The following is a 12,425-nucleotide window of genomic DNA, read 5'->3' as shown; positions in this document are numbered from 1 at the left end:
TAGGCTACTCAGGGGTCAGGGACCCACTTGAGCAGGCAGTCTGTCCCTTCTCAGATCTCAACCTCCGTGTTGGGAGATCCACCGCTCTCTTCAAAGCTGTCAGACAGAGTCGTTTGCGTCTGCAGAGGCTTCTGCTGCGTTTATTGTTTACTGTGCCCTGTCCCCAGAGGTGGAGTCTACAGAGACAGGCAGGTTTCCTTGAGCTGCTGTGAGCTCCACCCAGTTGGAGCTTCCCAGCAGCTTTGTTTACCTACTTAAGCCTCAGCAATGGCGGGCGCCCCTCCCCCAGCCTCGCTGCTGCCTTGCCGGTAGATCACAGACTGCTGTGCTAGCAATGAGGGAGGCTCCGTGGGTGTGGGACCCTCCCGGCCACGTGTGGGATATGATCTCCTGGTGTGCCTGTTTGCTTAAAGCGCAGTATTGCGGTGGGAGTTACCCGATTTTCCAGGTGTTGTGTGTCTCAGTTCCCCTGGCTAGGAAAAGGGACTCCCTTCCCCCTTGCGCTTCCCAGGTGAGGCAATGCCTCGCCCTGCTTCAGCTCTCGCTGGTCGGGCTGCAGCAGCTGACCAGCACCGATCATCCGGCACTCCCCAATGAGATGAACCCAGTACCTCAGTTGAAAATGCAGAAATCACCGGTCTTCTGTGTCGCTCGCGCCGTGAGTTGGAGACTGGAGCTGTTCCTATTCGGCCATCTTGCTCCGCCCTCCCAGCTTGTGCTTATTCTAAGCTGGTTTTTCTGCTGGATATTCTAAAAAAACTTGCTGGTACATTGTTTTATGTAATTAAAGGATGGGGCTCTGTAGGTTACTGTAGCATTCTTTCCCTTCACCCCTGGTGGAACGGTGAGGGTGTCCCACTTATGTCGGATAAGTTGATAGCTAGGTACCTGTGTGTTATGGCTCATTTATACTGCTTCAGGGGACCTGGCCCCAAAATTATTTTGCAGAAAGGAAAATTATTCTGTTATACCTTATAGAATTTTATTCCTATTTTGAAATGCTGGAGAGGTTGCAGAGAAAAAGGAACACTTACACACTGCTGGTGAGAATGTAAATTAGTTTGACCATTGTGGAAAGCACTTTGGTGATTGCTCAAAGAATTAAAAACAGAACTACCATTTGACCCAGCTGTCTAATTACTGGGTGTATACTCAAAGAATATAAATTGTTCTACCATAAAGATACATGTACGTGTATGTTCATCACAGCACTGCTTACAATAGCAAAAACATGGAATAAACCTAAATGGCCATCAATGGTAGACTGGATAAAGAAAATGTACATATATACACCATGGACTACTATATAGCCATAAAAAGAATGAAATCATGTTCTTTGCAGCAATAAGGATGGAGCTGGAGATCAGTATCCTAAGTGAACTAATGCAAGAACAGAAAACCAAATACTGCACGTTCTCACTTATAAGTGGGAACTAAACATTGAGTACATACACATGGACACGAAGAAGGGAGCAAAAGACATCAGGGCCTACTTTAGGGTAGAGAGTGGGAGGAGAGTGAAGATTGAAAAACTACTTATCAGTTACTTATGCTAATTACCTGGGTGATGAAATAATCTGTGCACCAAACCCCTGTGAAACGTAATTTGTCTGTATAACAAACCTGCACATGTGCCTCTGGACCTAAAATAAAAGTAAAAAAAAAAAAAAAAGAAGAATTTTATTTCTGTTTTGAATTGCTGTTGAGAATAGTAATTACAAAACAGTAGTGTCTTTCTTATAAAAAGAATGGGTGAGAAAATACAAAGAACTGAAACCTCACTTTTCACAATGAAATTGTGCATTTCATATATCATAAATTAAAACAAAATATTGGGGTTTTATATAGAAAACATATAGTCTTAATTTTATTGTTGAAATGAAATTTGAACTTAGAGAACTATTTCCAGATTTGTATATAAGTTGAGGAGTACCAGTAACTGGACTTTGTTTTTAAAAGTTGTTAGAGTATTTGACTTCTTTAAGATGTTGATTTATTCCTGTTCAGAGAAAGATATTCAATAATAACAGTCTCTGGGACTTTGGAAATTTTTTGTGGTTGTTGTTTTAATTATATTGATTTATATTGACCATGAACAGACTGTACTATACTGTGGTCTCTGGAAGGAGATTAAATGTTAGTATACCTGAATGATTTGAGTAGTTTAGGTTTACATTATCTAATTACCTATAGTTCAATTTTATATTATCTATCATTCCATATATCTACATATTTATTTTTTTCTTGCCTTGAAGGAAAACCTAAATATCAAACTGGTGGAAAATCTAAGAGGACAATTCAAGGCACTCATAAAACTACTAAACAGGTACAGCATCTATAACTTTTTTACTTATTTACTTTTAATTTCAATTTCTGAATGTATTATAAATTATGAAAATCTTATTTTGCAGGATTTGAATATTATTTATCTAAATAAAAATTTAGTGTACTTTTTAAAAACAAATATGTGTATAGTAATCAGTGTGACTGATTTGTACTAAATACTTCACAGATATTAATGTATTTGGTTCTCGTACCCTTTGATGTAAGCATCACAGTTATCCTCACTTACATTGAAGTTTTGTTACAAAAAGAAACTGAGACAGAGAGAAGGCATGTAGCTTACTAGTAAATGACACAGCCAGCATTTGAACCCAGGCAGTTAATTTCTTTTCTTTTTATTTATTTATTTTTTTCTTTGAGACAGTCTCACCCTGTTGCCCAGGCTGGAGTGCAGTGGTGTGATCTTGGCTCACTGAACCCTCTTCCTCTTGGGTTCAGGCAGTTCTTGTGCCTCAGCCACCCTAGTACCTGGGACTACAGTCATGTGTCACCACACCTGGCTAATTTTTATGTTTTTAGTAGAGACAGGGTTTCACCATGTTGGCCAGGCTGGTCCCAAACTCCTGGCCTCAAGTGATCCGCCCGTGTTGGCCTCCCAAAGTGCTGGGATTACAGGCATGAACCACCACGTTCAGCCCTTGGCAGTTAATTTCCACAGTTTATGCTCTTAACTCCTCTGCTGTGCCTTCCATGTTTGCCAGTTCTTTTATGATTTTCTTTCTTGATATAGTGATGCCTTTAGGTTGTAGGATAGTAAAGATATTTAGAATACAAAAATTTTGAATTGCTGTAATAAAATTTTGGAGAACACAAGCCTACTTTATCTTTTGAAGGTGTTTAGCATAATTATAGTTAGTTTTTTAATCCATAGTTATTTTCTCTGAACTTTTCATAGGTGTTGTTATTTTATTTTATTAATTTAATTTAATTTAATTTTTTGAGATAAGGTCCCACTGTTGCCCAGGCTGAGTACAGTGGCACAATCACAGCTCACAGAATCACTTGACCTCCTGGGCTCAAGTAATTCTCCCACCTCAGCCTCCAGAGTGGCTGGGACCAGAGGTGTACACCACTGTGCCTGGCTGATTTTTGATTTTTTGGACAATTATTTTGATATTTTTAAGTATATAGTATGTATTATGTAAAATAAAATTTCATATGAGAAAAACATGGACTTCTAATCATGATATCATTGTGACTTCACAAAGAATCCCCCGTCCCCACACACAAAGGCACCAATGATTTTATATGCATATATTTGTAAAAAAGGTTAAAAATATATACACATATATGGTTTAATATACACATATAACATATATACATATATATACACATGTATATATTTCTTATCTATGTATATGTATTTTAACCTTTATTTTAGGTTCAGGGGTACATGTGCAGGTTTGTTATATAGGTAAACTCGTTTCACGGGGGTTTGTTGTACAGATTATTTCATCACGCGTGTACTAAGCCTAGTACCCAATAGTTATTTTTGCTCTTCCTCTTTTTCCTCCCACCCTCAAGGAGGCCTGTCTGTTTGTTGATCCCTTCTTTATGTTCATGAGTTCTTATAATTTAGCTCTCGTAAGTGAGGACATGCAGTATTTGGTTTTCTGTTTCTGCAATAGTTTGCTAAGGATAATGGCCTCCAGCTTCATCCATGTTCCAGCAAAATACATGATCTTGTTCTTTTTTTATGGGTACATAGTATTCCATCATATATATATATATACACCAAATTTTCTTTATCCAATCTGTTGTTGATGGGCATTTAGGTTGATTCCATGTCTTTGCTGTTGTGAATAGTGCTGCAGTGAACATTCATGTGCATGTGTCTTTATGGTAGAATGATTTATATTCCTCTGGTAATATACCCAGTAATGGGTTGAATGGTATTTCTGTTTTTAGCTCTTTGAGGAATCACCATACTTCTTTCCATAATGGCCGAATTAATTTACACTCTCAGCAATAGCATATAAGTATTATCTCCACAACCTTGCCAAGATCTGTTGCTTTTCGACTTTTTAGTAATAGCCATTCTGACTGGTGTGAAATGGTATCTCATTGTGATTTTGATTTGCATTTCTCTAGTGAACAGTGATACTGAGCTTTTTTTCATATACTTATTGGCTGCATGTATGACTTCTTTAGAAAAGAGTTTGTGTTCTTTGCCTACTTTTTAATGGGGTTGTTTGTTTTTATCTTGTAAATATGTTTACATTTATTATAGATGCCAGATATTTATTAAACCTTTGTCAGATGCATAGTTTGCAAAAATTTCCTCCCATTCTGTAAGTTGTTTACTTTTTTTTTCGCTGTGCAGAAGCTCTTAAGTTTAATTAGATCCCATGTGTCAAATTTTGCTTTTGTGTCAATTGCTTTCGGTGTCTTTGTCAAGAAATCTTCCTATGCATGTTCCTGTGTCCAGGATGGTATTGCCAGTTGTCTTCCAGGATTTTTATAGTTTTGGGTTTTACATTTAAGTCTTTAATCCATCTTGAGTTGATATTTGTATATGGTGTAAGGGAGGGGTCTAGTTTCAGTCTTCTGCATATGGCAACCCAGTTATCTCAACACCATTTATTGAATAGAGAGTCCTTTCCCCATATCTTGTTTTTGTCAGCTTTGTCAAAGATCAGATAGTTGTAGGTGTGTGGCCTTATTTTTGGGCTGTCTCTTCTGTTTCATTGGTCTTTGTGTCTGTTTTTGTACAAGTACCATGCTGTTTTGGTTACTGTAGCCTTATAGCATAGTTTGAAGTTGGGTAGCATTCATTCCTCTAGCGCTTTATTTTTTTAATTTAGGATTGCCTTGGCTATTTGGGCGTTTTTTTGGTTCCACGTGAATTTTAAATAGCTTTTTCTCATTCTGTGAAGAATGTTGTTGGTAGTTTAATGGGAATAGCATTGAATCTGTAAATTGCTTTGGGTAGTATGGCTGTTTTCATGATATTGATTCTTCCTACTCATGAGCATTGGATGTTTTTCCATTTGTTCTTGTCATCTCTGATTTCTTTGAGCAGTGTTTTGTAATTCTTGTTGTGGAGATGTTTCTCCTCCCTGGTTAGCTGTATTTCTAGGTATTTTATTCTTTTTTGTCGCAATTTTGAATTGGATTGCATTCCTGATTTGACTCTCGGCTTGGCTGTTGTTGTGTATAAGAATGCTAATGACTTTTTTGTTTTTGTTTTTTTGTTTTGAGATGGAGTCTCGCTTTGTCACCAGGCTGGAGTGCAGTGGCACGATTTCTGCTCACCACAACCTCTGCCTCCCGGGTTCAAGCAATTCTTCTGCCTCAGCCTCCTGAGTAGCTGGGACTACGGGTGCATGCCACCACGCCCAGCTAATTTTTGTATTTTTAGTAGAGACAGGGTTTCACCACATTGGCCAGAATGGTCTCGATTTCCTGACCTCATGATCAGCCTGCCTCGGCCTCCCAAAGTGCTGGGATTACAGGAAGAATGCTAATGACTTTTTGTACAGTGATTTTGTATCCTGAAACTTTGCTGAAGTTGTTTATCAGTTGAAGGTGCTTTTGTACTGAGACTATGGGTTTTCTAGATACATAGAATCAAGTCATCTGTAAATGGATATTTTGACTTCCTCCCTTCCTATTTGGATGCCCTTTATTTCTTTCTCTTGCCTGATGGCTCTTGCCAGGACTTCTAATACTGTATTGAATAGGAGAGGTGAGAAAAGGCATCTTTGTTTTGTGCCAGTTTTCAAGGGGAATGCTTCCAGCTTTTCTCTGTTCAGTACGATGTTGGCTGTGGCTTTGTCATAGATGGCTCTTACTATTTTGTGGTATGTTCCTTTAATACCTAATTTATTGAGAGTTTTTAACATGAAGATATGTTGTTATATTGAAAGCTTTTTATGCATCCATTGAGATAACAATGTGGTTTTTTTTCCTTTAGTTCTGTTTATGTGATGAATCACATTTATTGATTTGCCTATGTTGAAGCAACCTTATATCCCGGGGATGAAGCCTACTTGATTTTGGTGGATTAGCTTTTTAATGTACTGCTGAATTTGGTTTGCAGGTATTTTGTTGAGGATTTTTGTGTCAATGTTCATCAAAGATATTGGCGTGAAGTTTCTTTTTGTGTTGTGTCTTGGCCAGATTTTGGTATCAGGATGATACTGGCTTCATAGAATGAGTTGGAGAGGAGTTCTTTCTTCTCAATTTTTTCGGAATAGTTTCAATAGGAACAGTACCAGCTTTTCTTTGTATATCTGGTAGAATTTGGCTGTTAATCCTTCTGGTCCTGGGCTTTTTTTGGTTGGTAGGCTACTTGTTACTGATTGAATTTTGGAGTTTATTGTTGTTCCATTTAGAGAATCAGTTTGTTTCTGGTTCAGTCTTGGGAGGGAGTACGTGTCCAGGAATTTATCCATCTCTTCTAGGTTTTCCAATATGTATGCATAGAGGTGTTCATAGTGGTTTCTGATGGTTATTTTTATTTCTGTGGGGTCAGGGGTAACATGACATTTCCAGTTGTGTTTATTTGGGTATTCTCTCGTTTCCTCTTTATTAGTCTAGCTAGTGGCCTGTCTTATTAATTTTTTCAAAGAATCAACTCCTGGATTTATTGATCTTTTGAATGGTTTTTTATGTCTTGATTTCCTTGGGTTCATCTCTGATTTTGTTTATATCTTGTCTTTTGCTAGTTTTGGGGTTGATTTGCTCTTGCTTCTGTAATTCTTTTACTTGTGATGTTAGATTGTTAATTTGAGATCTTTCCAACTTTTTGATATGGGTGTTTAGTGCTATGAATTTCCCTTTTAATATTGCCTTAGCTGGATCCCAGAGATTCTGGTATGTTGTATCTTTGTTCTCATTAGTTTCAAAGAACTCCTTGATTTCAGTCTTCATTTCATTATTTACTCAGAATTCATTCAAGTGCATGTTGTTTAATTTCCATGTAGTTGCATGGTTTTGGGTGATTTTCTTAGTTTTGACTTCTATTTTTATTACATTGTGGTCTGAAAGTGTGTTTGGTATGATTTCAGTTCTTTCTGCATTTGTTGAGGATTGTTTTATGTTCAATTATGAGGTCGATTTTAGAGTATGTGCCATGTGGCAATGAGAAGAATGTATATTCTGTTGCTTTTGGTTGGAGAGTTCTGTAGAGATCTATCAGATCCATTTGGTACAATGTTGAGTTCAGGTCCTGAATATCTTTGTTAATTTTCTGTCTTGATGATCTGATACTTCCAGTGGAGTATTGAGGTCTTCCACTCTTTTTGTGTGGGAGTCTAAGTCTCTTTGTAGGTCTCTAAGAACTTGCTTTATGAATCTGGGTGCTTCTCCTGTGTTGGGTGCATATATATTTAGTATAGTTAGGTCTTGTTGAATTGAATCCTTTATCATTACGTAATGTCCTTTTTTTGTCATTTTTTTTAATCTTTGTTGGCTCAAAGTCTATTTTGTCTGAAGTTAGGATTGTAACCACTCCTTTTTTTCTGATTCCCATTTGCTTGGTAGATTTCCCTCCATCCCTTTATTTTGAGCCTATGTGTGTCTTTATGTGTGATACAGGTCTCTTGAAGACAGCATACCATTGGGTCTTATTATTATTTTTTTTTAAATCCAACTTGACACTCTGTGCCTTTTAAGTGGGGCATTTAGCCCATTTACATTCAAGATTAGTGGTATGTGTGGATTTGATCCTGTCATGTTGTTGTTAGCCGGTTACTATGCTGGCTTGTTTGTGTGGTTGCTTTATAGTGTCCCTGGTCTGTGTATTTAAGTGTGTTTGGTAGCAGTTCTTCTTTTCTATATTTTGTGCTGCTTTCAAGGTCTCTTGTAAGGCAGGTCTGGTAGTCATAAACTCAACGTTTGCTTATCTGAAAAGGATCTTATTTCTCCTTTGCTTAGGAAGTTAAGTTTGGCTGGATATGAAATTCTTGGTTGAAGATTTTTTTCTTTAAGAATGTTGAATATAGGCCCCCTGTCTCTTCTGACTTGTAGCTGAGAGGTCTGATGTTAGCTTTATGAGGTTCCCTTTGTAGGTGACCTGCCCTTTCTCTCTGTTAAAGCTACCTTTAACATTTTTTCTTTCATTTCAATCTTGGAAAATCTGATGATTACATGTCTTGGGGGTTGATCTTCTTATGTAGAATTTTGCAGGAGTTCTCTGTATTTCCTGAATTTGACTGCTGACCTCTCTATCAAGGGTGGGAAAGTTTTCATGGATACTACCCTGAAGTATTTTTTCAAGTTGTTTGTTTACTCCCCATCCTTTTCAGGGATGCCAGTGATTCATAGGTTTGACTTCTTTACAGAATCCCACATTTCTCAGAGGTTTGTTCATTCCTTTTTCTTTATTTTTGTCGGTCTTAATTCAGAAAGCCAGTCTTCAAGTTCTGAGATTCTTTCCTCAGCTTGATCTATTCTGTTAATACTTGTGATTGCCTTGTGAAATTCTTATAGTGTGTTTTTTTAGCCTTGTTAGATGTGTTAGGTTCTTTTTTATACTGGGTATTTCATTTTTCAGCTCCTATATTATTCTATTGTGATTCTTAGTTTCCTTGGATTGGGTTTTGCCTGTCTCCTGAATCTTGATGACCTTTGTTCCTATCCATATATTTTTTTTTTTTTGAGACAGAGTCTTGCTCTTTCGCCTAGGCTGGAGTACAATGGTGCAATCTGCTCACTGCAACCTTCACCTCCTGGGTTCAAGTGATCCTTCTGCTTCAGCCTCCTAAGTAGCTGGGATTACAGGTACCCGCCATCATGCCTAGCTGATTTTTGTATTTTTGTGGAGGTGGTGTTTCACTGTGTTGGCCAGGCTGGTCTTGAACTCCTGACCTCAGATGACCCTCCCTCCTCAGCCTCCCAAAGTGCTGGGATTACAGGCCCTATTCATATTATGAATTCTATTTCTGTCATTTCAACCAGCTCAGCCTGGTTAAGAACCCTTATTAAAGAACTGATGTGGTCATTTCAAGACATATGACACTCTGGTCATTTGAGTTACTGGAACTCTTGCATTGGTTCTTTCTTTTCTCTGAGTGTGGGTGTTCCTTTAACTGCAGTGTAATTTGAGTAATGAATGGACTTCTTGATGTTTTCATAGGACGGAAGCTTTGTGCAAGGTCTTTATTTGTTGCTGACTTCTTTTGTTTAATTTCATGGGGATGGGTATGTTAGCAATATGGTTTGGCTCTGTGTCCCCACCCAAATCTCACTTTGAATTGTAATCCCCATAATCCTCACGTGTCAAGGATGGGACCAGGTGGAGGTAATTGGATCATGGGGGTGGTTTCCCCCATGCTGTTCTCGTGATAGTGAGTGAATCTCGTGAGACCTAATGGTTTTATAAGTGTCTGGTATTTTCCCTGCTGGCACTCACTCTGTCCTGCCACTCTGTGAAGAAGGTACCTGTTTCTCCTGTGCCTTCTGCCATGATTGTAAGTTTCCTGAGGGCTCTCCAGCCATGTGGAACTGTGAGTCAATTAAACCTCTTTCCTTTATAAGTTACCCTGTCTCAGGTATTTCTTCATAGCAGTGTGCGAATGGACTAATACAGCAGTGTATTTTTGGTGTTGAAGCTTTGGGATGTGATCCAGTACGTGGTGCTTAAGTGTACTGGTCAGTTGATAGGTTCTTCCTTGGTCATGTGGTTTCTTCACAGTTGTAACCTTGCTCCCTCTCAATGCTCTCAAAGTGTGGGCTCCTCTCCCACTGCCTTTGGATTGTGGCTTGACACTCCCAGGCTGCCCCCTGCAGCTCTGGGGTGATGTTTCTCCCCAACTTGGAGCCAGTAGAGGAAGGGACTTTAGCAGTGGCATCACAGGATGAAGGGTCTGTGCTGTGGGCCCAAGCTGGGGGTTCCCTGTCTGTTGATGAGCAGGGGGTGGGTGGGACACATGGGAGACAGACTGGCCTTGTCTCCTTGGGTTGACTGCAGTTTGTCGAAGGTATGGATAAGGTACTGTGGGTCTTGGTTCCTTTGTTAGTCTGAGGGTAGCAAGTACTGTTCCATGGCAGAGGTAGTGGCAGAGAGGTTTTTGGTTACCCCTAGGGACTCCACCTCCAAGAAATGTGGGACCCCTGTTACCGAGGGTGTTCAGCCACTGGGATGGGGCGGCTGCACTGCTGGCATGAGCTTCGGGTTCTGCTTGTTGGGGAGTAGGGAGTTGAAGGCTCACAGGGAGGAGAGGTTGGTCTCCTCTCTGTATAGTAGCTGTGATGTACTGTAAGTTTGAGTTTAGCCCTTAGGCTCTTTCTGTCCTCCCCTAGTCCAAGGGTAGGAGGAATAGCACTGTTACTGTGGCAGTGACCAAGGGGCTGTCATATGCCTTTGGGAGCCTCTTCCCAGGGAAACTCTGTGTCACTACCAGTGGGTATGCTCAGCCATGGCTAGGGCGACTGTTCTGCATTCATGAGCCATGGGCCCTGCCTAGTGAAGAGTGGGGTGGGGGTTCTAGGGAGGAGGGGCTGTACTCCTGTCTGTATGGTGGCTGTGGTGTGCTAAAAAAATTACTAAAAAACCAGTTGATAGATTTTTAAGTACATATTATATTTTTAAAATTATATAGTAAGATACATGCACTGATAAATTAAGTGTATTATTTAATGTTCCTTTCGATACACATATAAGAAACTATTATCTCAGAAGGGGTAGACATAAAAGAAATCTTTGCCCGGGCGCGGTGACTCACGCCTGTAATCCCAGCACTTTGGGAGGCCGAGGTGGGCGGATCACAAGGTCAGGAGATCGAGACCATCCTGGCCAACACGGTGAAACCCTGTCTCTACTAAAAATACAAAAATATTAGCTGGGTGTGGTGGCAGACGCCTGTAGTCCCAGCTACTGGGGAGGCTGAGGCAGGAGAATGGCGTGAACCCAGGAGGTGGAGCTTGCAGTGAACTGAACCGAGATTGTGCCAGTACACTCCAGCCTGGGCTACAGAGCGAGACTCTGTCTCAAAAAAAAAAAAAAAAAAAAAGTAATCTTTTAGGCTAGGTGCGGTGGCTCACACCTGTAATCCCAACATTTTGGGAGGCTGAGGCGGGCGGGTCACCTGAGATGAGGAGTTCAAGACCAGTCTGGCCAACATGGTAAAACCCCATCTCTACAAAAATACAAAAATTAGCCAGGCATGGTGACTGTAATCCCAGCTACTCGGGAGGCTGAGGTGGGAGAATCACTTGAACCTGGGAGCCGGAGATTGCAGTGAGCCGAGATCATGCCATTGCACTCTAGCATGGGCAACAGAGTGAGACTCCATCTTGAAAAAAAAAAAGTCTTTATTTTTGTACTTCAGATCGTTTCAAAAACCTACAAAATACAGGGAGAGAGCTTCTTTTAAAATTATAATTAAAAAATGTTTTTAGAGGCAGGGTCTTGCTCTGTTTCCCAGGCTGGAGTACAGTGGCATGATCATAGCTCACTGCAGCCTTGAATTCCTGGGCTCAAGCAGTCCTTCCACCTCAGCCTCCTGAGTAGCTGAGACTACAGGTGTGTGCCACCATACCTGGTTAGCTTTTTCATTTTTTGTGGAAATAGGGTCTTGCTGTGCTGCCCAGGCTGTTCTCAAACTTGTAAGCTCAAGCAGTCCTCTCACCTTGGCCCCCCGAAGTGCTGAGATTACAAGTGTGAGCCACTGCACTTGGCTGAGGAACTGCTTTAAAAAATTAATTTTTGTGGGTACATAGTGGGTCTGTATGTTTATGGGGTACATGAGATATTTGATACAGGCATGCAGTGTGTAATAATCACATCGTGGAAAGTGGGGTATTCATCCCCTCAAGCATTTATCCTTTGAATTATAATCCAGTTACACTCTTTTAGTTATTTGAAACTATACAATTAAATTATAGTCAGCCTGTTGTGTTCCCCAGTACTTTGTCTTATTCATTCTTTCCATTTTTTTTGTATTTTTATCCTTTTATTTGTTACTATTTATTTATTTATTATACTTTAAGTTCTGGGATACATGTGCAAAATGTGCAGGTTTGTTACATAGGTATATACATGTGCCATGGTGGTTTGCTGCACCCATTCTTTCCATTTTTTTGTACCCATGAACTATCCCCACTTCCCCCCTACTCCCCTGTTACCCTTACTAGAC

The 12,425-nt window shown here is 39.9% G+C and overlaps 1 protein-coding gene across 2 annotated transcripts in view; it reads left to right on the top strand.

The window, feature by feature from the left end:
- The window catches only part of SCAPER (S-phase cyclin A associated protein in the ER), a 583,444-nt gene that overhangs the window by 46,722 nt on the left and 524,297 nt on the right, over window positions 1-12,425 (top strand). The window contains exons 4-5 of one of the 2 annotated variants that reach the window (XM_025390645.1): window positions 2,256-2,326; window positions 8,595-8,649. Coding sequence is in view for 1 of the 2 variants with exons in the window: in XM_025390644.1 (XP_025246429.1) it covers window positions 2,256-2,326 (71 nt within the window). In the remaining variant the exon portion in view is untranslated. The remainder of the gene's footprint in view (window positions 1-2,255; window positions 2,327-8,594; window positions 8,650-12,425) is intronic. The other variant, XM_025390644.1, reaches the window with a different exon arrangement.

This window comes from Theropithecus gelada, chromosome 7a (assembly GCF_003255815.1).
Source record: "Theropithecus gelada isolate Dixy chromosome 7a, Tgel_1.0, whole genome shotgun sequence".
Lineage (NCBI taxonomy): Eukaryota > Metazoa > Chordata > Mammalia > Primates > Cercopithecidae > Theropithecus > Theropithecus gelada.
This window is presented reverse-complemented; position numbering and strand designations above follow the sequence as displayed.